This window comes from Fomitiporia mediterranea (assembly GCF_000271605.1).
Source record: "Fomitiporia mediterranea MF3/22 unplaced genomic scaffold FOMMEscaffold_10, whole genome shotgun sequence".
Taxonomy (NCBI): domain Eukaryota; kingdom Fungi; phylum Basidiomycota; class Agaricomycetes; order Hymenochaetales; family Hymenochaetaceae; genus Fomitiporia; species Fomitiporia mediterranea.
This window is the reverse complement of record NW_006760395.1, coordinates 2,837,356-2,858,424: the sequence shown is the minus strand read 5'-3', so window position 1 is coordinate 2,858,424 and position 21,069 is coordinate 2,837,356. Positions and strand designations below refer to the sequence as shown.

At 45.6% G+C, this 21,069-nt stretch overlaps 7 protein-coding genes across 7 annotated transcripts; 3 read left to right on the top strand and 4 right to left on the bottom strand.

The window, feature by feature from the left end:
* The first annotated feature begins 350 nt into the window (after window positions 1–350).
* On the top strand, window positions 351–2,887 carry FOMMEDRAFT_142611 (uncharacterized protein). Its single transcript, XM_007269663.1, has 10 exons — window positions 351–482; window positions 535–549; window positions 601–624; window positions 674–841; window positions 900–1,118; window positions 1,170–1,393; window positions 1,449–1,695; window positions 1,753–2,103; window positions 2,160–2,495; window positions 2,554–2,887. The coding sequence occupies exons 1-9, from the start codon at window positions 384–386 to the stop codon at window positions 2,490–2,492; spliced, it is 1,680 nt and encodes a 559-aa protein (XP_007269725.1). The 5' UTR covers window positions 351–383; the 3' UTR covers window positions 2,493–2,495; window positions 2,554–2,887.
* A 146-nt stretch (window positions 2,888–3,033) lies between these two features.
* FOMMEDRAFT_136305 (uncharacterized protein) lies at window positions 3,034–4,901 on the bottom strand (the record flags this gene model as incomplete). Its single annotated transcript, XM_007269662.1, has 2 exons — window positions 3,034–4,626; window positions 4,683–4,901. 2 exons carry the CDS (start codon window positions 4,899–4,901, stop codon window positions 3,034–3,036), a joined length of 1,812 nt encoding a protein of 603 aa, XP_007269724.1.
* An 802-nt stretch (window positions 4,902–5,703) lies between these two features.
* On the top strand, window positions 5,704–9,446 carry FOMMEDRAFT_170228 (uncharacterized protein; the record flags this gene model as incomplete). Its single annotated transcript, XM_007269661.1, has 14 exons — window positions 5,704–6,018; window positions 6,072–6,694; window positions 6,747–6,799; window positions 6,872–7,167; window positions 7,218–7,352; window positions 7,403–7,417; window positions 7,472–7,499; window positions 7,571–7,716; window positions 7,777–8,157; window positions 8,209–8,272; window positions 8,333–8,568; window positions 8,623–8,973; window positions 9,029–9,364; window positions 9,435–9,446. The coding sequence occupies 14 exons, from the start codon at window positions 5,704–5,706 to the stop codon at window positions 9,444–9,446; spliced, it is 2,991 nt and encodes a 996-aa protein (XP_007269723.1).
* A 554-nt stretch (window positions 9,447–10,000) lies between these two features.
* On the top strand, window positions 10,001–11,196 carry FOMMEDRAFT_170227 (uncharacterized protein; the record flags this gene model as incomplete). Its single annotated transcript, XM_007269660.1, has 6 exons — window positions 10,001–10,087; window positions 10,140–10,324; window positions 10,375–10,586; window positions 10,648–10,888; window positions 10,943–11,018; window positions 11,075–11,196. 6 exons carry the CDS (start codon window positions 10,001–10,003, stop codon window positions 11,096–11,098), a joined length of 825 nt encoding a protein of 274 aa, XP_007269722.1. The 3' UTR covers window positions 11,099–11,196.
* An 888-nt stretch (window positions 11,197–12,084) lies between these two features.
* On the bottom strand, window positions 12,085–13,965 carry FOMMEDRAFT_30887 (uncharacterized protein; the record flags this gene model as incomplete). Its single annotated transcript, XM_007269659.1, has 2 exons — window positions 12,085–13,686; window positions 13,741–13,965. The coding sequence occupies 2 exons, from the start codon at window positions 13,963–13,965 to the stop codon at window positions 12,085–12,087; spliced, it is 1,827 nt and encodes a 608-aa protein (XP_007269721.1).
* A 586-nt stretch (window positions 13,966–14,551) lies between these two features.
* FOMMEDRAFT_127750 (FTHFS-domain-containing protein) lies at window positions 14,552–18,368 on the bottom strand. The gene is made up of 10 exons (XM_007269658.1): window positions 18,251–18,368; window positions 17,850–18,188; window positions 17,556–17,793; window positions 17,381–17,492; window positions 16,742–17,319; window positions 16,583–16,690; window positions 15,644–16,527; window positions 15,277–15,581; window positions 15,156–15,218; window positions 14,552–15,102 (listed from the first exon to the last, which is right to left on the bottom strand). Exons 1-10 carry the CDS (start codon window positions 18,301–18,303, stop codon window positions 14,942–14,944), a joined length of 2,841 nt encoding a protein of 946 aa, XP_007269720.1. The 5' UTR covers window positions 18,304–18,368; the 3' UTR covers window positions 14,552–14,941.
* Window positions 18,369–19,905: 1,537 nt separating this feature from the next.
* On the bottom strand, window positions 19,906–20,166 carry FOMMEDRAFT_159954 (uncharacterized protein; the record flags this gene model as incomplete). The annotated part of the gene is made up of 2 exons (XM_007269657.1): window positions 19,906–20,006; window positions 20,070–20,166. The coding sequence occupies 2 exons, from the start codon at window positions 20,164–20,166 to the stop codon at window positions 19,906–19,908; spliced, it is 198 nt and encodes a 65-aa protein (XP_007269719.1).
* Window positions 20,167–21,069: the final 903 nt, after the last annotated feature.

Here is a 21,069-nt window from a genome sequence, read left to right as displayed (position 1 = left end):
AGACTAGTTTATAGTATTGTACAATCAGTTTTAGGGCTAGGAAAACTCATATACATGAAATATAGGGAAAAACTCACATATTGTGTTGTATCTTGCTCAATTTTTGCTCATTTACTTTATTTTTTCTGGAATATGAGAGATACTTCAAAAGTATAATTTTTACAACTTAGATCATGTAATTTGGTTAAGTATTAGTTGAGTTATAATAGATTTTGTATTTGAGTGTACTTAGTGTGACGAAAATCACGAATCGCGCGTGTGACAATATTTATGAAAACGACAGTAAGCTGGTAAGTTCTCTTATGACTTCTGTCCGTTATGGTGATGCAGAACTTTGCCTCTGGCAGCTCGGGCAAGTCAACGACATCGCCCGACTATGCTATATGTTCGATGTCGAATTTAAGCAAGGCATGAGCGTCTGGCCGTTGCTGACAGTGGAGCTCTTGTCATTTGTTCAACAAGATTTTACTGGTGTTTTCGAGGTGAAGTCATTTGGAAGTTGTGATAACACAGTTACTAATTTATTTCATCCAGTTCTTCGACCTACCGGTAACCAATTTCTTTTCTTTTACAAATTCTAGCAGCTGATATTTTAAATAGGGTATCGATGAGGCCACTGTTAACGTAAGTTGCACTAAATACAGAAGATCAGATATCTCATGCTAAACCATAGAACCTCGTCTATATCGACATTGTCGAATCTGTGAGGAGATGTGTATATGCAATAGTCCCTATCGTGTCACTTAAGCAGATATCGACGAATCATTGGCGTTCTATTCTGCCAAATATCGTGGGGACCGCTATCGAGACTCCGCTCGTCATTTGTACACATCTTGATCAGGTACGATTAGTAATCAGTTCCCATATCATGACGAACATATGTTAAACGATGCTTATAGGTTGATCACAAGAACGACAATGTCGAAGTCTTGAGATCGATCGCCTGGAAAGTTTTAAATCTCAAGTCCGATAACGCGGACGTTGCGTCAAAATGTGTATGCTGTTCGTCTCTCTTAGGCTTCGGGGCGCAGCGTCTACTAAGTCTTACGCTTGCTCAAAACACGAAACCCTCGTTCGAGTCCATCTTTGATGAGTCAAGATACACTCCAGAATATGAGGTATGAATCATAATCTACTCATCGGCTGATTTAACTCTAAAACATAACAAGTGCGCTACTCAGATTTGCGGCGTAGGACGAAGTGCGAGAAGAAATTATGAGAGGTTGTCATTCGATGAATGGAGGGACGAACTTGACGACGTCATTGACCGGAGCGGTGTGAAGCGCGCAGTGTCTCAGTTCACAAATGTCCTGTTAAATGCACAGTCAGCAGCTTTGTCGGCAGGAATTGCAAATATCGATTTCATATTCACAAGGATACTTGATGTACGAAAGTAAGTTTAAGATTCGTGAGTTGCCAGTTAGTTGCCAAATGACTGTTCCTTACAGATCCGCCCTCCAGCGACTAGGCCGCACACGCGAAGAATGTGAGGTTAGCAAGAAAGCTTTTGACGCTGCTAAGAAGGAAATCAATGCCGCGAAACGATCATGGATTGCCAGGGACCGCAATCTTAGGGAGAATGCGTCGGGGGCCATTGAGGATGCTTTCCTTGAACTTGAAGCAAACTTGCTTCAGTCGGCTCGTGATAATTTCAAGAAGGAGCTCGATTCTTTTAAGAAGGAACATGGGGCAGAAGTTAGTTGACCCACTAAACTTACTGGTATTGTAGATTGATCGATCAAAAATTTCAAGGGTATTTCGAATCTTTCCCTGGAGCGCGTACGCTTCAACGATGAATCCAAAAGCAAACTATTTTTGTCAGGCTTCCAACCGAAAGCCGTTTTTGCAATGGAGCTCATCAAGAACCAATTCATAGAGCGAACAAGGCGGAACATTGTGGATCAGCAGATCACAAGTCAAATTGACTTCCTTTCCCAATGCCTTAGCAGTCGGCTTGACGGGACTCAAAAAGGCGCTATCATAGGAAGAATAATTGCAGAAACAGTAAACATACCTGCCGAAACGAAGAATGTATCGCTTTCCGACCTCTTCCAATATTGTCGCCAGCGTGTACGAGAGACATTTGACAAGGGATGCGGAAAGGTGAGTGCCCTTTGCATGGTACACCTCATTCTTTCTGACAATCAACCTACTTTTAGACAGGGGAGAATTTCTACAGTGTCATTGATGAGAAGAAGGTCATCGATTCTTTGAAAAGGACGGCGATAGATCCTCTCGTCTCAGATATTCGAAGGATGGCCGTCCCCGAATTTAACCGCCTAATGAATGACGGTCGGGATGAAGTGGAAAGTGTTATCAAAAAACTTCTAGAAAAGGAGGATAGGGACTTTGCGAAGGAGCTCGCCAATAAGGACACCCCTCCTTCACCAAAGGATGTCGCAGCTGCAGTCGCGTCTTACCTGAACTTCAGCGCTGCTGCTTCCGCTATAGGTGAGTTGAGGTCACAATACGAGAAACATTCTGCGACGTAGCCAGTGAGTCATTTCTTGGTGTACTCAACCAGCAATTGCTGAACTTCGAGGCATATCACAGGACTTCAACAGCGGAAATGTTCCTTGTCATGCATATGTAATGCAATACGTAGGACCTGGGCTATCAAGTGTAGTATTTGAATACAATTGCATTGACAGTCACAAATACTTTCTTGTGTTTTGATGGTTTCTAGAAATGGAGATATTAGAAACTTCGGCCTTTCCGAATTTATTCCTTTTGCCGCGGTTGACGTTGTCCGCTTTCAGAATATCACAAATGTAGCGTCTGAACCTGTAATGTTTTATCGCATCTCCCACCATTGCATGATAACCCAGGCCATCTAAATGCTCGTCCATTTTCTTCTTTCACACTCCGATGGTCTATTCTACCTTTTGGCCCTTCGATATGAATCACTAACAACTGAAATACTACTCATCCTTTTCCAAGACTTCAAGTATATTTGATGTGCAGCAAATGACAGGATAACACGGCTCTCTACAAAACTTCTGAGATAATATATGGAAACTCATAAGAGCACAGTTAGGCACCAGGGATCCGATTTTCGGCACTTGGATAAAACAATCGACGTTCCGAACGAGCAAAGCGGCACAATTCACGACCATTCACCACACCTTTTGACTTGTTGACGATACGAATCACTTTCTCCCATTTCTTATAGTTTTCCAGCACTCCTCTGCCTCGTTCGGCGTCAATCTGACACTTGTCGAAGTGGCCCGTATGTTGACTTGCGGAGAACTCTGGAAGGCAATCGCGAAAGAGTTTGCAAAGTATTGCCGCTGTTTGGTTGAGTAGATGAGGTGGCATTATGGACAGTCCCATGTTCAGCTCTTCTAGGCATCTGAATGACGAGCACGGCACAAAAGATGTGTCTTCGACCATTATGAGAATCGATAGTATCCTGATGGTTGGACAATGATGAGCGATAATGTCGAGTGCCTTGAGTGTCAGGTTTGGGCGGTCTATATCAAATCGCCTTGGAGTCCACGAGAGCTGTAAGACATCGAACGGAATCCTTCGACGCGACAATGCTTGCTCTAGTTCCAAGTCAGTTATTGGAAGAACAAAGTCGAGTTGAAGTGTGAGTTCCTTCAGGCTACGAAGCTCAAACAATGGTGCAAGAGACAAACAATCCATTCTCCTTTCGCGGCTAGCGGGACCACTATTGTCCTCCCACCATTGGGCCGTTGCGTTCGTATGACCTCCAATGGCGTTCCTAGAGGTGCACGCTACGACCTCGAGTGACAAGAGTGACGGACAGGATTGAGATATCGCAACAATCAGACCATGACACTTCAGTGAACTGAGATAATCAAGACAGACAACCGAAAGTGAGGTCAAGTTTTCGAGTGTATGCCCTAGCATGGCGAATACAGTGATTCCAGAATTTGCTTCTATAGGCAGGAATAAACTCTTCAGTGCGGGGAACGCGCCGTCCGCTATCCGCGAAGATATCTGTAATGGTTTGGGAGTATGGTATGCACGACGACCAGAATTTTGAATGGAGCGGATACACGGAAAGTTTGACAACATGTCAAAAAGTTCCGGGGTGAATAATGTACTGTTCACCTTCACCGTTATCAACGATGTTCGCATATGCAAAAGATAATCTCGTATTATCTGGTCAAGTTCCGAATGATGCGTAAGACTCTTGCCATGCCATCTTGACGCTGCCCCTGGTGTTGCCTTAACACTGAAGCACTGAAGGTCGGGCGATAGTGATAAGATATTTGTAAGGAACCGCTTAAGAGGCGTCCAAGACACAGACTTATGCGGCGTGACATCGACAACCAGCTCTAAGCCCTTTAATTGTCCAAATAGTAAAGTCGCAAGTGAAAATACAGAGGCATCGACCGACGCGTCGACATGAAGGTTTACGACGTTGGGTAGGAGTCGCGGATGTGTCTGCCCGTTGCTAATTATTCGTAGTACGGCACGTCCAAATTGCACAGGAGAAGTGCGAGTAAAGAGAGGGACGCAATCATAGTTGGAATAGTTCGAAAGCCGAAGTGTGCTTATCAACGCTGCATAGAGATGAAACCTCGCCCAACGTTCATCACTTGGCTCGCCGGAAAATGTCAATGAATAACTTGTAGTTCTGGCCGTCTTGCGAACCTGAACGTCCGAAATTTGTGAATGAGTCTGACAGTTGGTAAACATATATCGCTCACCAAACCGACGGATAAAGCCCGCCCATCCGCCATAAACTCTCCTAGAACTCGCAGCAGCGGGACGACAGAGTCCATCTCATTCCATAAACGATATACAGCCGCATTCGTCCAACCCTTGCAGACACACGCGCATTTAGCTTGTTCGCCCTTGTCCAAATATTCAAAAATGCAGTCCTGCAGCTCTGTGAGTCCAAATACGTGGGATACGGCGGATGGCATGCTGGTGGTTTCTTGTATAAGAGATGAAGGCTGAGCCGACGTGTCATTCCCCTCCTATCACGAGAAGGTACACGTGCCAAGCGGAAAACGCAACTAGAAATCGCTGCTACTCATCACTTTTAAGAAACAAAAGCTACTTTTCCGGCAATCAGTATTCCTATCAGACGAAAGACCATGCAGCATCACCACCTATGGCAGACGTAACTCCAACACCGGACCAACAGCACTCGGTGCAGGCTCCTTTCTGTCAGAAGTCTTTGTCACCCTCATATGTCCAAGAATTTGCCATGCGGAGGACCTGCTAGCGCCGGCAAATACACAAGGTACGAGATGCAAGTCAATAATGAGTGTCAACGTCAGAATTCAGAAGAAGCTCCTTTTCCATTCGACCGTTGGTGTTCTATCGCGTGAGATATGAATACCTGTTATGGATAGTAAAGGAAATTCGGTAAGAACGTTTCGTCGTATTATGATCGTTTCTTCTTGAAAGAAGCTGGGGAAGTTCATGGCTCAATGCCCACGGCCCTACTGACCCACGTAAGAAAACATGCAGCCAAAGCGTGTGCCTTTTATATATGGCCTTATCAATGAAATCAGTATGGTAGCCTTTGCAACTTCGTTAATATCCGATATTCAATACTAATGGATGTACTAGGCGTATCGGATGGCTGTACTTATGCGACATTTATGAAATTCTTGGGACCCTTGAAGTGCGATCTCCATCATCCCCGCTCGTTGGACTTTCCCCAGCCACAGTCATCTCTCAAAGTCGAATCAGTGCTCAGCCCTCATGGAATTAATCATGCCCAGACTGGAAGACATACCATCCACACTATTGGAAGCAATCGAATGCGTGAGATGGCTGGAAAAGGGTGCAAAGACTTCGGGGATCGCACATAGAGAGCAATACTGCCAACGGATCGCATGCATTCAGGACAGGCTAAAAATGGCCCACTTTTGTATCTCGAGTATCTTGCGTATTGCTCGAAAGAGTTGTCTATCACCGGAGGAGGTCGCACGGTCTGCTCAAAAGGTTGCGAAAGTGCAATCTGAAATCGAGGCTATTAAAGCATTGGCTAGCGAGCCGCAACAATTCAGTCCGGATCAAATCGTTTCTGTAAGTACTAATAACCAGCTAGCTTAATCACTACAGCTGTCAATGGCCGTTAGGATTTGGGGTCCCGCTCTTCTCGTGCTGCCGGTGCACTCGATGCGATTCGCAACATCTACAAAAAGCACCTTGTTTCAATCATATCGGGAGCCATGCACGATCACCGGGTGCATGCGAAGGACTTCTCGGCCGAAACAGCTTTGCTGGACCTGCTTTTTTCTGAACATCCATTCGATATGTTCACAGACGCCACCAAGCCCAATGAATATGTGGAAACGCTTTGCAACTTGAACTCGCCGACCGGTCCAACGGAGGATTCAAATAAAATTACCAAACGTCTTGCTTGTGAACATGTCGAAGATTTCATGCACTATCTGGAACGGGATCATGATATACAGGGCGTTGATCGAGTGGCACAGTCCTACCTTCATGTTCTGGAATGGCTGCGATGCCATTTAGAGTCAGACATCAAGTACATATCCGCTAAAACACTTTCCAAGCACGAGTCGCCATGGTATGGGAAGATTTTGGATGTTCACAATAATAAGCCTTCGGTCGGTGATTATCTCGATTCAAAATATCTATCTGTTCTGCAAGATTGTGCAGAAAAGGTCCGTTACGAGATCGAGCGGGAAAGGCGAAAAATTTTCCGTATTGCGATATGTGGGCTGACAAAGGCAGGGTTAGTTACTGATCGAACCTGGCAGAGTGCTGTACTTACCAGTTAATTCCAGGAAGTCCCTATTCTTAAATGCCATAATAGGTCAGAAACTACTCCCGTCGGAGGGTAGGTTCCATTCTTACATTTTGCTCAAGTATTGCAATTCACTTACTCCTGTTGAAGATCTACCTTGTACAGCACTACCTTGCCGAATACGTCACGGAGATGATCAAGAACCACATCTTGTAGTGTGCAAGCCAGATTCTGAATTCTGCAAGAATGTTTGGAACAATTGCGAACAAAACTTCCAGGTATCCGCTCATTCCAATTCCAGTACAACGCTTTATGTAGCTGCTGATTTCTTAGAAGGCCTAAAGGAGTCCACGAAGTGGGAAGAGCTGCCTTCACTGACGCGGGAGAGTTGGCATGAATATAAGGACCCAGCCTTCAAGTTGTCGCGCGAAGCACACGGTGAAGGTGCAGTCATAAAGCTCGTGAGTCTCCGATTCCGTTTTTGCAAGCAACACGAGCTTAGTCATGATAGCTCGGACAAGTCAACGACATAGCCAGGCTCTGTTACATGTTTGATGTGCCTTTCAAGCAGGACATGAGTGTTTGGCCTTTGCTAATTGTCAAATTCTCGTCATTCACTCAGAAGAACTTCGTTGGCGCTTTTGAGGTGAGCTAGCATTTACATACACGCATTATACAGTACCTTATTTCGTGCAGGTTTTTGATCTGCCGGTAATCTCCCACAACTTTCTTAATGCATATTAACTTTAATTAACATCCACACAGGGAATTGATGAAGCTACTGTCAATGCGAGTGATACGAGATATCCACATTTTAATTTTGAGAACTTACGACGTTACAGAATCTTGTCTACATTGATATAGTTGAAGCAGTTAGAGGATGCGTCTATGCCATAGTCCCGGTTGTATCTCTTAAAGATGTATCAAAGAATCACTGGCGATCTATCCTACCAAACGTCGTGGGCTCCGCTATCGAGACTCCGCTCATTATTTGTACGCATTTGGATCAGGTATGATTTATATTTAAGCTCTCATGTTATGACGAACAAATTCTTAACACCCGCTTAAAGTTTGCCCAAAAAAACAATGATGTTGAGATGCTGAGAAACACAGCCTGGAAGGTTATGAACCCAGGGTCGGGTAATGAGGACGTTGCATCAAAATGCATATGCTGCTCGTCTCTCTTGGGATTCGGGGCGCAAAGGCTACTGAGTCTTATGCTTACCCAAGGTACAAAACCAGTGTTCGAGTCCATCTTCGACGAGTCGAGACGTACTCCCGAGTCTCAGGTGAGAATGGTGCTTTGTTTCTCGTCTGATTCAACTCCTAAAGCGACAGTCAAGTGCGCTACCCAAATTTGCGGCGCAGGACAAAGTGCGAGAAGAAATTATGAAAGGCTGTCACTCGATGAATGGAAGGACGAACTCGACGGCGTCATTAACCAGAGCGGAGTGAACGCGCGGTGTCTCAGTTCACAAATATCCTGTTAAATTCACAGTCAGCGGCACTGTCTGCAGGAATCGCTAACATCGATTTCTTACTCACAAGGATTCTTGATGCACAAAGGTGAGTCAATGGACGATAAGTAGTCATGATTCGTTACCAAAGAAGTTTCGCATTATCAAGATCAGCTCTGCAACGTCTGGGGAGAACCCGTGCAGAATGCGAGCTCAGCAAAAAGGCTTTTTGATAGGGCGAAGAAGCAGATCGACATTGCAAGGAGATTATGGAGAAACAATGAAACATCCCTTCATGACGAAGCAGTGAACGACATCGACAGCGCGTTTGATGAACTTAAAGCAAAGCTACATAAATCTATTCAAGAAAACTTTCAGAAGGAGATGGAACAAAGCAGGGAACATGTTAGTTTAATTTTTAGCCTGCCTCTTTTCTAATCCTGATCTCTTACTTTGAAGGTAATCCCAAGCACTTCTTTAGGGACCTTTCGCTTCGATGACGAGCAGAAAATTCGTGAATTCTCCGAAGCCTTTCAACCGAAGGCCATCTTCGCTCTGGAGACTATCAAAAACGAGTTCCTTCAACGTGTTCGCAAGGACCACGTTGATAAGCAGGTCATGAAGCAGGTTGATTATCTTGCCCAGAGCCTCAGCAATAGACTCGATGGAGCGCAGAAAGATGCAATCATTGGACGAGTAATTGCTGAGACGACGAATGTACCTGCTAGAGTGAAGGAAGCTTCACTTTCCGAGCTTTACAACAATTGTCGTCAACGGATACGAGACGTGCTGAAAATTGACTGCTGGAAGGTATGATACTTTCAAATAACTATATCTTCCTTTGATCTTATGCTGCATGTCTTAGTCTCGCATTGTCTACTATGAAGCCATAGTCGAGAGTAAACTAATAGAGACATTGGAGGAGATGACAATTGACCCGCTTATCTCGGAGATGCGGAAATTGGCAATGCCTGAATTCGAGAGACTGATGGATCGTGGCCGGAAAGAGATAGAGAGCGCCATCAACGATATGCTGAAAAAGGAAGAGAGCGATTACAAGAAGGAGCTTACTACTAAGGGCATTCCCCCTTCACCGGAAGATATTGCATCCTCTATCGCTACTTACCTTAACTTCAGTGCAGCAGCCTCCGCTATGGGTGAGCTAAAGTCACAATATGAGAAACATTCTGGGACACAACCAGTGAGTGCTTCCAGCAACTGACCCGAATAAACCTGCTGAAGTTTACTGTTTTCAATCCCGTAAATTATAGACGAATGAGTAGAAAATGAGAGGAATACCATGTCACTATTTGAGTAGACCCGTAAATGTTAGTCGAATTATGACCGTCCTCGAGGTTCTGAAAGACTGTAACTTTCTGAGTGTATGCGCTCTATATACCTCAATGTAGCTTGAAGCATTTTGTTATCGAACAAGCACTGCATGTAGTACCAAGTTACTTCCCTCCAATTATTTGTCATGCAGCATGCTAATAAACTCATTAAGTCTTTCCCACCAAAGGTCCAAAGGTAGAACAAAGTAAGACAAAGCTGTGTCGTATTCAGGTTTGAATGCAGAAAGTCAAGCTTGTCATTTATTGAATAATGGTATTGTAACAGTGCCAAACGTGCATGTCGTCTGTGGTCATATATCTAAGAGTATCAATTGTAATGTCAGTACCACCGCACTGTGCTCTTGTTTGGCGCTGTGACATATTAGGGGGAAATGATGAATATGATCGTTGTGGCCTTTGTGAATCTTAGCTATATAAGGAGGCTCGACTCTCGCGTCTGCATCTCCCCATTTGACTTGTACAGTCTTACTTCGTCCGCTGACATAATGCATGAATCGCGCTTGTACATCGACCTCATCAAGTTTCCCTCTGGCGAACAATATGCTAACTGGGACCCATCGAACCCCATAGAAGTGAGTAACATCACGCTTTTTCATACTCCTGCTTGACCTAACAGTCGCTTAGGCTGGTGATTACGGTGGAATAAACTACGAGTCAGGGAAGTTTGAAAAGCAAGGAAACCTCTATCGCGATGACAGCATCGCGGAGATCACGACGAAATACCCGCCCATCCATGGTTCAGAGACGAAGGATATGCAGTATTACTCCTTGGGTACAGATATAATCAACCCGAAGACTCAGTTCGATCCGTGTGTGTTCCTACTTAGCACGGTGCTCGGTTTATTGATTGTATTTATAGGGATATTTTCGGGAAGTCGAAACCGCTCGTCGGTGGTCAATGGCATTTCAGCAAGAGACGTGGGGCAGTTCTGCTCATCCATAAGGCAAAGACGACAACGGTTCCGGGAGTGCTTCTTGAAGAATTGAAGGAGTGTGAGTGGGTAAAAGGGAAATGCATCGTGACGCACGTTCACAAGTCCCCTGCATATGCAATGTATCTTTCGGATAAGAGTATGTGCCTTTCTTGCGTGCATTGTACTTCTGCGTCTTGCTAACAATGCATTTTATACAGAGGAGGGAAACGTCTCCATCGCGTTGTGCCCTGGCCCGTTTTCGCCCAATGATACGAGCTCTGATAAATCAGGAGGAGAGAAGCCAAAATGGATTGCGGAAGGCATCTCTGCTAGCGGCTCTTACCGTTCAGCGTCTTCGGATGAGTCCAATTTAATACCACTATTTCGACTCAAGGTAGTTGAGAAGCAAGGTGGGAAGAGACGCCAGAGTCCCGACCCCATTAACGATGAAAAACTACAGTATGTTCCTTTATATTTGCTTGGTACATAAACACGATTTAACATATACTACAGTTACTACGATGCTAAGGCACCATGGTGGAATCGTGGTCTTGATTCAGACGGGGAAGAGTATCCTGATATCGAAGAAGTGAGTACATGGCTTTACTGGTTTGTTTATGCTTTACCTGATATATTGTACAATAGGATATTAGCTCGGATGACGACTAGTCGTAATTGACGATACCTGAAGCGTACCAAAGACCGCTGGTGTAGAGCTTATCAGTATCAACTTGTATCTATAAACTATTCCTGTTATAAAGTATTTGCTGATACTCTGTACGAACCGTACGTCCCAGCTTGTTTGGAGTTATGTAGTGAGAATGGCCAAGTGATAGATGGAAAAGACAGCATGAGCAACTTTAACAGAGAAAGAATCAATGGTTATGTGATATATAACATGGATAATCATTGTACATATGTCCGAACTGTCTTTTTGCTTTACTTTTCACCAAGTCCAGTGTCCACCATCTTGAAGGGGATTGCTTCATCTATCAAGTGTTTTCGCAGTATGCTTGTTGTCGAGAACGCAAGCTTGATCTTTTGCAGAGTGTATCTAGGAGGTATTTCCATTCATCGCCTCGACAATTTCTTTTATTCTTAATGATTAGTTTTTTTCTAAGATGGAAGGGTTACTCACAGTACAGAATAGTGCGCGCTGCGGGTGTTCGAAATAGAAGCGAGCGCCTTGTTATAGCACTCGACACGCTAAGGCCCCGTAGTTATCCATCTTCAACTCGCATCATAAATTGAAGCTGTTCCTAAATCTGTAAAACCATCAGGTCAAGGGTATCTGTAAACCATTTGCGAGCACGCATTACAGCAGAAGGGGAAAGCCCTCCACCACTGGTAATGACGCACTGATACTCTCAAAGGTTATACGAGTGTGAGACATCGAATAATACACAGGGAAATATTTGTAAATTCGACCTATACGAGCAACTGGACTCATTTAACTACTAATCTTCTTTCCTCAGATCGCTTGAACTACAATACTCGTACAATTGCTGAGAATCACTGAGCCACGAATAATCTCTATGTGCAGTGCAAAGCATAAGCTGGAGAAGTATTCTAAGGGATTCAAGATAAAACCAACAATTACCACTTGGAATTGGCAAAGCTCTTAGTATCGGTGGTAAGATGGAAGTCTGCAACACTCAGTCTTCGTAAGTGACCCGCCTACCCCAAAGTTGATCAACAACGCGACGCTCTGAGCGTGCAAACCGACGCAACCCACTCCTATCTGGCACACCCCTAACCCTGTGCATGATATTTACGACTTTCTCCCAGTTCATCCAGTTCTCTTGCACAATACCGACATGTAGATTCTCGAGCTGACATTTATCAAAGTCGCCAGTATGTTGGCTCACGGAGACCTCTGGAATAACGTCGCGAAAGAGTTCTGAGAGTTTCATCGCCGTCCGGTTGATTAACAGAGTCGAGATATAGGAAAGCCCTAGGTTTAACTCCTCCAGGCATTTGAACGTAGGGAACCATTCGCCGAATCGTCCACATTGCGGAACTATTACGAACAACGATAGTATCCTGATTCTTGGGCAACGCCGGGCAACGATACAGATCGCATCGAAAGTCAGGTTCGGGTGATCTAAATCCAGCCGCCTTGGATTCCATGAGAGCTGAAGGACTTCTAGCGGTGTCCTACGACGTAACAGTGCTATGTCCAGCTCCTCGTCCGTAATAGGAAGGATGAAGTCCAGCAGAATCGTTAGTTCCTTCAAATTACGAAGCTCCAAAAGTAAATTGATGGATAAGAGGCGAGCTCTTTTCTCACGACTGCTAACGAGGTTATTATCCGCGTACCATTCGTCTGGACTGTCGTATCCTCCGATGATGCCCCTAGACGTGCATGCTACGATCTCAAGGGACGAAAGTCCCGGACACAATCGTGATATCGCAATGAAGAGGTCATGACACTTTTCCGGAGTGGCATAGTCGCGACACGCGACAGAGAGTGAAGTGAGATGCCCCAAGATGTGACTCAGTCTAGCCAACGTAAGAACTGCGGTCCGCGCTTCAATAGGCAAGAATAGACAATTGAGTGCTGCAAATGCGTTCTCGTCAACCGATTCAGGTATCGTCAACATCCTTGGCGCATAGTAACTGCGCCTACCGGAGTTTTGCAGCGACTGAATGCGAGGGAAGGTGGACAGCATGTTGAAAAGATCGGGGGTAAGCATAGTACTATTCACCTTCACTACCGTCAACGAGTTGGGCATCTGAATTAGAAACTCCTGTATCATCCACTCCAGCTCCGCGTGGTGATCAAGACTCTTTCCATGCCAGTGTATTTCCAAGCCCGGAACAGCCTTGACGCCAAAGCACTGAAGGTTAGGAGAGAGTGCTAGGACATCTTTCAAGAACAATTTGAGAGGCGTTAGAGAAATCCTTTCGTGACGTGGCATAATATCAACGGCGAATTCCAAGCTCTTCAGTTCTCCGAACAATAAACTCGCCAGAGAAAATATAGAGACATCGATGGACGCGTCGACATGGAGGTTTTCGAGATTAGGCAGAAGCCGAGGATACTTTTCACCGTTGCTGAGTACCTCTAACATGGATCTCCCGAAGTAAGCCGGATGGTCGCGAGAAATGAGAGGCGCATGCTTGTAATCGGAGTAGTTCGAAAGCTGGAGTTTCCTTACGAGTGAAGCGTAAACGTTGAACCTCATCCAACGGTGTTCGCAGGGAATCTCGTTAAACGTCAGCACGGGGCCCGTAGAAGGCGACCTCATGCGCATCTGCAAGTATGGAATTTGTGAATAATTACGTGAAGTTAGTTGGATATTGCTCACCATTCCATTGAGTAGAATTCGTCCTTCTACCTCGAACTCTCCTAGAAGACGCAGCAAGGGGAATATCGATTCCAAATCACGCCATAAACGATACAGGGCCTCTTTCGTCCAGCTTTTACATACAATGGCACATTTTGCTATTGCCTTCTTGTCCAGGAATATGAAGACTTGATTTTTCAGTTCTGCGAGATCAAACACACGAGAGACGGCGGATACTTTGGACATGATGGCCAATAGAAGAGGTGCAGGCTTAGGACCGCGCACACCCCTTGGCATTTAAGCTCTTCACGTAGATAGACATAGAAGGTAGAAGAAGGTCACATTTCGCAGTGTACGCAGAAAATCCAGAGTCGGAAATAAGTATTACCACACAGAAGAGGCGCCCGCAGCATGTTGGCCTAGCACAACATGGTTTCCAGAAATATGGGGTATGCATCCTCAATCTGCCAGAAAGAGCTCCCATAGCGTCCTATAGATTGGTGTTTAGACGATTACGGGCTCCTTTTGCACGCGAGTTGTGAGTGGAACTCAGTCAAGAAGTGCTGAAGACTGCCAGTCCAAACGATGAGCTACTTTTCCCACGCGCTTTAAGCGGTAAGTGCTTATCCAGACCAGATGTAATACCTCCTCATATTAATATCCATTATAATTTATGTCGTTACGTATCTTTGAAAATATTATTAGAGCCTGACTCGACTTCAGAATAGGAGTAGAAACAAAATCGGCGGGACCGAGCTCTCGGAGTCAATATATTAGCCTTTGTTAGTGGTGCAGTTCAGCGTTGAAGTCAACGCAAGAATAGCAGTATAGTACGTTTTCTACTTTTATCCTATTTATTCTTTTGTTCACTTTAACCTACATACAGAAACAGAGAGAAAACAAGAAAATATTCTAAGTTACACCGAAAGAACGTACTTAAGTAGTACTAAAATACCGGTTGAACGATGAAGAAAACGATACAGCAAGAACGATTAGTGCTGCAAGTAGAGTTGCAGTCTAGAAAACGCATCTACAAGGCCCTCATCTAGACGTATGACTATAAGTCCAATCCAGATCGGAAACCTCTATGGGCGATGGTTGGAATAATGGAGTGCTCTCTATAACTGTTGAAGTAATAATGCCAGATGTTGTTGAGAACAATGCTCGGTGCAACGTTAGATCAAGGGGAGGGGCAGTGGGGCGTTGACCTTATACGAAGAATTTAGAAAAGTCCAACGACACGCCCAGTCTCTGGATCTAAACCAACTTCCCAGAAACCAGGACGTGTGCCGAGTCCAGGCATGGTTTGCATGTCACCGAGGATTGGGTAAAGGAAACCTGCACCAGCAGACAAGCGTACAGAGCGGATAGGGATAGTGAAACCTTCAAACAAATATTTTAAGCACACCGGTCAATTAGGACAAAAAACAACATACCTGTCGGAACACCCTTGAGCTTCGGGTCGTGTGAGAACGAATACTGTGTCTTCGCCATGCAAACTACGAATAATAAGCATAAGAAACGATTTATCACATTTGTAATGAAAGTTAAACTTACTGGGAAGGTTCCCATAGCCTTGCTTAGTATACGTCTCGACCTGCTTCTGCGCAAGCTCGCTTAGCTGAATACCATCGGCACCATAAATTTCTTTCGAGATGATTTCGATCTTCTCCGCGATGGGCTTGTCAAGATCATACAGGAACTTGAAATGCGATTCGCCTTCACAAGCGGCAACGACGGCCTTAGCAAGGTCAACCGCACCCGCACCTCCACGTGCCCAGTGGTCTGATACTACTGCGGCGTCCGCACCAGCTGCTAACGCTTCTTGACGTATGAGCTCGAGTTCTGCGGGGGTGTCCGACCTGGACATAGGTAGCTATCATCAATACGACTGCTCAAAGAACGATAAGCAAGTGAGACTAACGCGAATTTGTTGATACCAATGACAACCTTGATACCAAACTTCTTCGAGTTCACGATATGCTTTGCGAGGTTCTTACACCCTTCACGCAAAATCTCCAAGTTCTCCGACGTATACGTTTCATGCAACGGTTTACCAGGTGTGACCTCCGGTCCGCCTCCATGCATCTTGAGCGCACGCGTTGTGGCGACGATGACAGTTGCGTCGGGTGTAAGTCCACTCACGCGACACTTGATGTTGCAGAACTTCTCCATACCCATATCCGCACCGAAACCACCTTCGGTGAGTACGAACCCAACACGAGAGGAATCGTCACCGTCCTCTGTACCAGCGAGCTTGAGTGCAACACGGTCCGCGAGGATAGAGGAATTGCCGTGTGCGATGTTCGCGAAGGGTCCTGCATGTACAAATACCGGAGTACCCTCGAGAGTTTGCATCAGGTTTGGCTTGATAGCATCCTTCATAAGAACTGCTAGTGCACCTCCAACACCAACGTCGTCTGCTGTAATCGCGTCACCGTGTTTACTCGTCGCAACGACCATTGTACCCAACCGTTCGCGCATGTCCGATAGACTAGTCGTCAACGCGAGAACTGCCATACACTCGCTCGCAACCGCGATGTCGAATCCTGTCTCCCGTTCATGACCTTGCTCCGTCGGGTTTCGCCCAATGGTGATCTTACGCAGGAAGCGATCGTTCGTGTCGAGTACACGGTTCCATGTGATAGTCTCTGGGTCGACGTCAAGCCGCGCGAAGCGCGTGATCTCTTCTGGTGTCAGGCTGTTAGGATCCGTCTTGTCGATTCCGAGTTTTTGGAGACGCTTGAGCATAAGTGGGGCGAATTCGCGTTTTCCTTTGATTGTCGGAACAAGACGGTTGTACAAAGCCTGGCGAAAGAGAGAATAAGATGGCTGTTCACTCGATTACCAATGTTACACAAACCTTGTCAGTTTGAGTAGCTTCATGGAACATGCGAGCATCCAAGGCAGCAGCGAGCAGATTATTTGCTGCAGTAACGGCATGAATGTCACCAGTGAGGTGCAAGTTGAACTGAATAAAGAGTTAGTTGGCTATTTCAAGAACTTATATGTTAACATATACCTCATCCATTGGGATGACCTGGCTGTATCCTCCTCCAGCCGCACCGCCCTTAATACCAAAAGTCGGTCCCTGACTTGGTTGACGAACGCATGTGAAAGCCGGACGTCCAAGATGCGCTCCAATAGCCTGAGCAAGCCCAATTGTTGTCGTCGATTTGCCCTCACCAAGTGGAGTTGGTGTAATACCAGAAATAACGATATATTTCCCATCTTTACGGTGGGCCAGTCTCTCAAGAACACTCAGGTCGACCTTCGCCTTATATTTTCCGTAACTCTCGAGCTCGTCTGCGCGTAGACTTAATTCTGTCGCTAGAGTCGTGATAGGCTTCGGCGTCTGCGCCATTGCGATCTCGATGTCGCTTGGCACCTTCTCGAGAACAGTGAGAGGAAGTGGAGTGACGCGTCGTTCGCGTGATGCAGCGAAGAGACGTTCAGCAGAGGCAAGAGTATTGGCCATGAGCATGGCGACGGTCGTTGGACCGACTCCGCCAGGGACTGGAGTGATATGTGATGCGACGGAGGAGGCAGAGGTGAAGTCAACATCGCCGACGAGGCGTTGACCAGATTTCTTCGTGGCATCTGCGTAGCATCAAATATTAAAAATAAGATAAGGCTAGACAAATATTTAGGTTGAACCAACCCGGAATGTAGTTGATCCCAACATCGATGACCACACAACCCGGTTTGAGCCATTCACCCTTCACAAACTCGGGCTTGCCGATAGCGGCTACGACAATGTCAGCAGTTTTGAGCTGTAACAAATGACGTCAGTTACTTATTAAATAAAAGTCAATAGTTCATCTGGTTAGACGCACGATCTCAGGCAAGTTTTTTGTCCGGCTATGGCATTGTGTAACGGTTGCATCCCGTTTACGAAGCATCGCCGCGACAGGATTGCCAACAATATCGCTGCGCCCGAGAACAACGGCATGAGAACCCGCGATCTGGACACCTGTACTCTCAAGAAGTGCGATACAGCCGGAAGGAGTGCATGGCAAGAACAGCGGATCTGAGGCGCGTGATGCTAAGTGCCCGATATTATAGGCATGAAACCTACGCACACAAACTTAAGCCAGAGTAATGGATGTTGAGAAGATCAGCTAACTCACCCATCGACATCCTTCTCTGGACTGACGGCTTCCGTGACCTTCCTCTCGCCCTCAACGCCAACGTGTTCCCCAAGCGGAAGCTGCACCAGGATTCCGCTGACTCCCTCGTCCTCGTTGAGTTTATGGACGTGATTGACGACCTGGTCTGCGGAGGCTTCTGCCGGTAAAGCGACGTGCTTGAATGCGATACCGACTTCTGCGGCCGCTTTGGCCTTCATACGCACATACGTGCTCGAGTCCGGGCGTGCACCAGCCTGGATGATCGCGAGCTGCGGTGCGAAGTGCGGGTGGACTGCCTTTAGCGCTGCGATTTTCTGTGCAACGTCATTTCGTATCGATCTAAGAATTTTATTTGCTTAGATATCATGGCATTAAAATAAAAGTGAAGAAAACGGACGTACTTTGCGAGCGCAGTACCGTCGATTATCTTCGCCGATGACGCAGAAGAGGCCATCGTGCGCAAGAACAGCAGCCTAGTGGCAAAGAGGAGACGAGGATGAAGGCCCACGATGAGCGGCGTTATGGGCGGTCGTACTCGTGCTGCCCGCATTTTTCTTTTTCTTTACTTCCCTGTAAAGGGAATTCTGCTAGTCCTCTCGAGCAGGGTCTTCGTAGTCTTGTAGAGGATATACCAAGGGCCAGCTGGTAATTCGACTGCATCACGCCGTCCACGTCGCACTTGCGTGCATCGGCCGACGAACGAAGCTTTGCAAAATTATTTACGGAAAATTATTGGAAGTTTCAGAGTTGAGGTGGTAAACGTTGACGGCAAGCTCCCTATTTACTAATTTAGGAAGATGATAACAAACACTTGCTTTGTAATGAGCAAACCCTGTCAAGAGTCAGGAACGCAAAACCTTCATTAAACCCCATGCTTGCCTAGTCCACTGTTGCAGCATATAGATTAAGTAGCCGACTTACAAGTCCATTTTGGCATTCATTCAACAGTTGACAAATCACTATTAGATCACAAGTTCTCACAAAAGAATAAACTCGTATCACGTGAATTTATTCCTTTTTGATATCGGCAAGTGCCGTACGTAGGAAAGATGGACGTTTAAGGTAATTGCATCGCACTTTTGTGCAGAGTCTGACAAGGCAATATATGTACATGTAGACAATACAATCGAATATAAGGACCCACAATATACAAAAAATATATGTCTTAGCAATATATTCCAATACATTTTCGTGTTTGTTTTTGTGATGTGAGTAAGTACTTCACAACATTAGATGTATTACAGCTATTTGCAAAAGTAATGGCAAAACCCGAAATCACGTGTATTTGTGACATGTAGTATGCAAAAAAAAAAAAAAAGGCAACAGAAATGCATTTTTTTCAATAAATAGGCCGTCAAATGTATTGAATGAGCTACCTAAATTTTCCTCTATTTAATGTGCTTCAGAATCTGTAAAAATATTTCAGAATGGTTCAGAGTGTATTGAGTTAGAGAAAATAGAACTCACACAAACCTACTTGTCCTTGTGCTTGGGTCAGATTGCAAAAAATCTAGCACATGTAAAACTCCACATAAAATTCTCTTTACACTCTCTAAAAATCACTGTGCTTACAGGGCACACATATACTCGGTTTTGTGATGCAGGATCAACTTAAAGGCTCGAAATGAGTAGGTTTGTTCTGCTGTTCCAGCCGATCCCACACTACTCGTGCCATTCTGCCTCTCATAGTTCGCACAGCTTACAACCAAAAATTGCATTTTTCTTGCTAAATTGGTCAGGCAGTAAGATAAACAGAATCCCCTTTGTCTTGTATTCATTCGTATATACTATAGTTGCTGAAGTCCGGTCCTGGTCCGGTCCGGGCATACTTCACCTGGACTCAGGACCGGACCAAATCTGCGGTCCGGGAGTGTCCCGGACTGGGGACCGGACCTATGTGGACGGGTAGTGGACTGGACCCAAGTTCCAGTCCGGTTCTGGACCGGTCCATAACCGGACCTGAGAGAAAAAAAAATTAGGAGATGAGTTAGAGTATTATTCTTTGTATCTAAGTACAAAAGTAATATATTTTTGTATATACTACATAATCTACAGACTAGACACTGTAGTGGTTTTCCTGACACAATTCTGAGGCTTTGGCGCAAGCCTCGCGACACGAGTCCTGAAGCTGGACTACAACTGCCTCTAAGCTGGTTACTGCGATTTACAGACACTTAGTCGTCAGAACATGAATATTTAGGTACTTAGCAGCAGACGGACCTGTCTCTTCGAGGGTGGCAATATAGTTGGCACGGCGTGCACGGAAAGCAGCCTGAGCGTCGGCGTTCTTCTTCTTTCTGAGAGCGATTTCGGACATCTTGTCTAATTTGTCAAGGGCAGGGGCATTGGCTGGCTGCTTGACTGGGGAGGGCGGCTAGGACTGCAGTGTCTTTGGCATAGGACAGGAGAGGAGTGAACATGGAAGAGAGAGAGAGAAGTGTGGCTTAGCAGACTAAAAAGAGGGCAAAAATAGGAAATGGGAAAGAAATACACATAAAGGGAATAAATATTTCAGGAGACAATAACCAGATAGGAAGAGTCAAGTTTAGTAAGCCATACATTGAACAGTAAAGAACAGGAGTAAAGTTTTGCTTTGCTTGGACTGCCAGAAACTTGTAAAATGTACTATGCAAGTGCTAGCTAATATTCAAAGATCCTTAAAGGAGTATGATCTGTTTTAGTATAGTGAGCTAGAGATATGGGAAACAAGATTTGAGACATTAGTTCAGGTTATTCAGGTCCGGAGTCCAGTCCGGGTCCGGACGAGTCCATCGGTCCGGGAAATTTCTCAAAATGATGGACCCAGGACCGGACCTCTCCTGGACCCATGAGGACCGGACTGCAGAGGACCGGTCCATCAGTCCAGTCCTGCGTCCGGACCGAGTCCGAGCGGTCCGGGACCGGACATCAGCAACTATAGTATATACTACAAGCTAAGACGACTACAACTTTGCTCGGGTGCGGTGTAGTGGAAAGTTCAAACGACGGGATTATAAATAAGCACTCTGGTACACCAATTCCGACGAACATACACGAGAAGGGAGGATAAATATGTGCTGCTGCTCCTACATAGAACGATGTATTCCTACAGCGACAAAGCAGAAGGGAAGCATAAAGGCAAACTGCTACCACCGTGTCAAACAACGGTGTCTTACTGATACACAAATTCTGACAAAGACAGGAGCACATAAAGACAGAGAGAATGTTCTCGGGGGCCCAA